We start from the raw sequence: 4036 nt of genomic DNA, 5'->3' as shown, positions 1-4036 counted from the left end.
ACTCGTACCTCACTCTTAGTCGTCCGGGTGGATACTCTAATGGCGACTATCGCGTGTGTCCGCTCGGGCCTGTTGCATAGTGGTGGGGAGTCTGGGGGAGACTAGCCCCGTACGGTGCTGACTCGAGTGCCGGAGACGCGAACTATCGATTCCCGGGGTAATTGTGCGCGAAATATTTAAAGATTTAAATTTAAATTTTCCTAGAATTGATTCTGATTATTTTAACTGAACAAAACTGAAATTACTTGAACTCAACGTGAAACTGAGATGGCTGAGCGGATCTTCACTCCATCTACGATCGGAATAAGGTAGCTTATCTACAGAGGGCACTCTCCGGAGAGGAATTAGGACTTTACCAACGAAAACTCAAACGCAAACTTAACTAAACTAAAAGCCCAATGGCGATCCGTTTCGACGACTGGGCAATCGTCTCCATGGCCTTCCAACTGAAAGCCCTAACACTCTCGCTCAAGGGAGCGCAAGCATTTCAACTCGACCTATGTACTCACTCTATCGACAAACCAAAAGGGTTACAGAAAACACTGGGTAGCACATTATCTTGGCCAAATATTCCACGGTGATATCCTGATCCTTAACCGAATTTACGTAGGGAAATCTCAAAATTACTAAACTTTAACTCAACAAAAATGACTCGAAAAGAGAAATATCTGCAAAATATCTGGTTTATTTAATGAAGTTATTTAATGAATATTGTTCTAAAATGTTAGGGAATCGATTCACGCGATAGGTAACCAATTTAAGTAGTTTTCCGAACTTAAGGTAGCTCTGAAGTAGAGTTAAGGTAGCAGGTAGCTCTAACTCTCCGTATATATTTTTATCGCGACAAAAAGGTAACGGTTTATAAAATTTTACTCTCTCTCTCTCTCTCTCTCTCTCTCTCTCTCTCTCTCTCTCTCTCTCTCTCTCTCTTTCTATACATAAATACCCTGGAGTTCCGCAGGTGACGAATTCGCCTGGAATTTCGTCACAAATATTTTCAAATCCATTACGTCTCGAGTTTTCTCAAGTGCAAAACAATTCCATTGGCAGCGGTTGTCAAAGTTGATCGTGAGTCCAAATAGTATTCGTCCTCCAGATTTTGATGAATTTCATAGTCCTTCAGGATAATTGATAACACGATCTTTGAGAATAATTGTCCCAATTTCATTCCTAAAAATTTTTTGCCGATAGGTGGTGAGAAATGGAGATATATCATTGGATATAATCTCATCAGTCAATTTTAAATTTATAGAAGTTAGCGTTTTTGATGTTATCTGTATAAAATTCCTCACCAATACACTGCCTTGGGCCAAGGCCAAATGGCATATAAGCTGTCGGAATTTCCTCGCCTTTCTCAAAACGTTCGGGTTTGAAAGATTCTGCATCTTCGAAAAATCTGGGATCGTCGTGGAGTCCATATAGCGATATATAAATAGGCGTTCCACTTTCTAAGATAATATCAGTTCCGGGTATCTACAAACAATTCATTCATTTCAAGAATCTGCAGGTAATTGTTGATTCCAAGATGAAGATTTTCAATGGAAGACGACAGTTTTCATAGCCGTTTGTGTAATTTTATCAGCCTCTACATTTTCCCGAGTAGAAACTCAAATTAGGCCAGAATAAGAGACTGATTATACAGTCGAAACTCATTTTGATCAATTTTGAATGTAACACTTCTTTAGATCCAGATCTGGTCAAAATATTAGGATCCGATCTTTCTGATGAATAGTACTGAATTCGATTATGGATTCAGTCGTGATTTAACTGATCAGAATAGGATGAAAGTGCACTCCGCTATATTAGATCCAGATACAGTTAAGGCTTTATATAAGATACCTTAGGGACAGTACACGGAGAGAAATTTTTGATAAAAATTATCCTACCGTTCTATAAAAGTGTATCATGAGTCATCGTTTCCTCATTTCTATCCCGAAATTTAGTAAAAATTAATATATGATGATCAAATTTTATTCTACGTTAGAGAAATTTTATTCTGATAAAAATAAAAATTACTGTGCCGGCAGAGTAAAAGTTACTGTACCGGTAGGGTACAATTTACCAACCGTTCGAGAATTTTCGTTGTTATCTACATAAAAATTATTGGACTGGAAGTGTAAAATTTGCTATGCGTCAGGATAAAATTCTCAAACGTAGAATAAAATTTGATCATCATATCTTAATTTTTACTAAATTTCGAGATAGAAATGAGGAAACGATGACTCATGATACACTTTGATAGAACGATAGGATAATTTTTATCAAAAATGTCTCCGTGTAGGAGAGTGAAACTCCGGGAATCCGTATACCCCCGCTGTGCGCGCTTATAGAGCGGAGGAAAATAGGAATTAGCAGTTTGAAATAAGATACTAAATTCTACCGAATATTCATTTTCATCAAATGGATATTGGCACCCAATCAATTTAGACGATTTCAATGCTTTGAATTCGTATACCCTGCGTTCCCTTTTCTCTCTAAACATAACCCCGCGTGATAGAACGGCAGCTGATGTTAGGGGATTGTTGGGGGACTTGAGAATAATCACTTTTGGACAGCTGAAGTACAAGTTATTAAAAGTACGTAAATTAATTGAATTTTAATTAGGCTTTATTCTAGTATGATAATTCTGCGTCATCATTATAATAATTATAGCATAGAAGAAAAGAGGTGACCCTTGGGATCGTTTAACCCTCTGATTACTTCACATGACTCGATCTCACGTTTGAACGCTTGACCCTTAAGGTCATTTGACCCTTATGATCACTTCACTTGTCCCTCCAGCTTGACCCTTAACTCCGTATTGATCCTTATAATCACTCTTTTCCCGTTAAAAAATGATCGAGATCACAGGTATCTTATAAGCCCACGGAACTTAACATTCGGGAGACGATAAAAGTGCCGAGAGTGGGGCTAGGCCCCGAGTGCTCCTATTGGGAACTCTAGCATTGAATGACGCGTTCTAGCGGCCGTAGCGCGTACTAGTGCGAACAGGTAACTTGGAGCCACTGAATGGGTTTATGTATACAAAAGAGTTTTCTGCCGATTATTATTAAATTTTTCGTGATTCATGTTGTTTGTGCATATTAACCCAGTTACAAGGTTATCCTAAATGCAAAGAGAATACTATTTTTCAATCAAAAAATGGAGTTTGACATCAGAGTAACAAAAAACAATGAATTTTGCAGTGTGCCTGGCTGCAACAATTAGTCTATCGAAATCCTACAGTGAGATTCTTCCAATTTCCTTTTAAAAAACAACAGTTTCGTAAAATTGAAAACGAAATTCGGTGAAGAGGAAACAGTTGATTGTCTAATTGCTTGGAAAAAAATTTTGAGAATCAGAAAGCCAGTGACAAAATCAATGAAAGTGTGTTCGTTACATTTTATCAAAGACGACTTCTTCACTCAATGTAAGTTCCGCTGAGAATCTAACGAAATTATTCAATTTTTTATTGCCAGTTGATTTTTCTGTGATCACTCGTGAAATAAATTGACATTATTCATTTCAATTGTAGGTGAAAATCGCAAAACTGTTCACTTAAAACTCATAAGTATCCCGTCTTGTAATTTGTCAAAGAGACAGCAAATCGGCACAATTCTTGCATAGACACTTTCATGATCAAACTACCCGTGGTATCCCAACGAAAACCTTACAATTTTTAATTATTCCAATTGATTTATTCCAATTGTTTATGTTGGAATTCATGCCTGAATACAAAAATTAATTTCTTAGTTTAGTTAAACATTTTCTCTTTTCCACCCAAACACTCAGGGTGACATTTAAGGCTTTTCTTAGAAAATAGAGACGTGAAGAAAAACAGTCCTCATGGTGAGTCACAAAGGAGAGGCTGAAGAAAATTGAAACAAGGGCCTTTTGTCAAATGGGTCCAGAGAGTGAAAACTCTCATGACTTTTAGTTAGTCGTCCTAGAGACTTCGTTGGAGAAAGATATACCTTCTGCGTGCGATCATTAAAGAGTTTTACTTTGAAGAATAAAACTAATGTGTTTTTATTGAGTATTCCTACACATAATCCAA

At 37.2% G+C, this 4036-nt stretch overlaps 1 protein-coding gene across 1 annotated transcript in view; it reads right to left on the bottom strand.

Moving 5' to 3' along the window:
• Positions 1 to 1006: 1006 nt before the first annotated feature.
• LOC107042705 (cytochrome P450 6k1-like) overlaps positions 1007 to 4036 on the bottom strand; it is a 12304-nt gene continuing 9274 nt past the window's right edge. Inside the window, exons 4-5 of the mRNA XM_015263863.1 lie at positions 1293 to 1473; positions 1007 to 1170 (exon numbers count right to left, since the gene is read on the bottom strand). Of these exons, the coding sequence (XP_015119349.1) occupies positions 1007 to 1170; positions 1293 to 1473 (345 nt within the window). The remainder of the gene's footprint in view (positions 1171 to 1292; positions 1474 to 4036) is intronic.

This window comes from Diachasma alloeum, unplaced genomic scaffold (assembly GCF_001412515.2).
Source record: "Diachasma alloeum isolate Michigan unplaced genomic scaffold, Dall2.0 Dall_scaffold_00513, whole genome shotgun sequence".
NCBI classification, from domain to species: domain Eukaryota; kingdom Metazoa; phylum Arthropoda; class Insecta; order Hymenoptera; family Braconidae; genus Diachasma; species Diachasma alloeum.
Note: the sequence above shows the minus strand (reverse complement) of the source record. Positions and strands in the feature narration are given on the sequence as shown.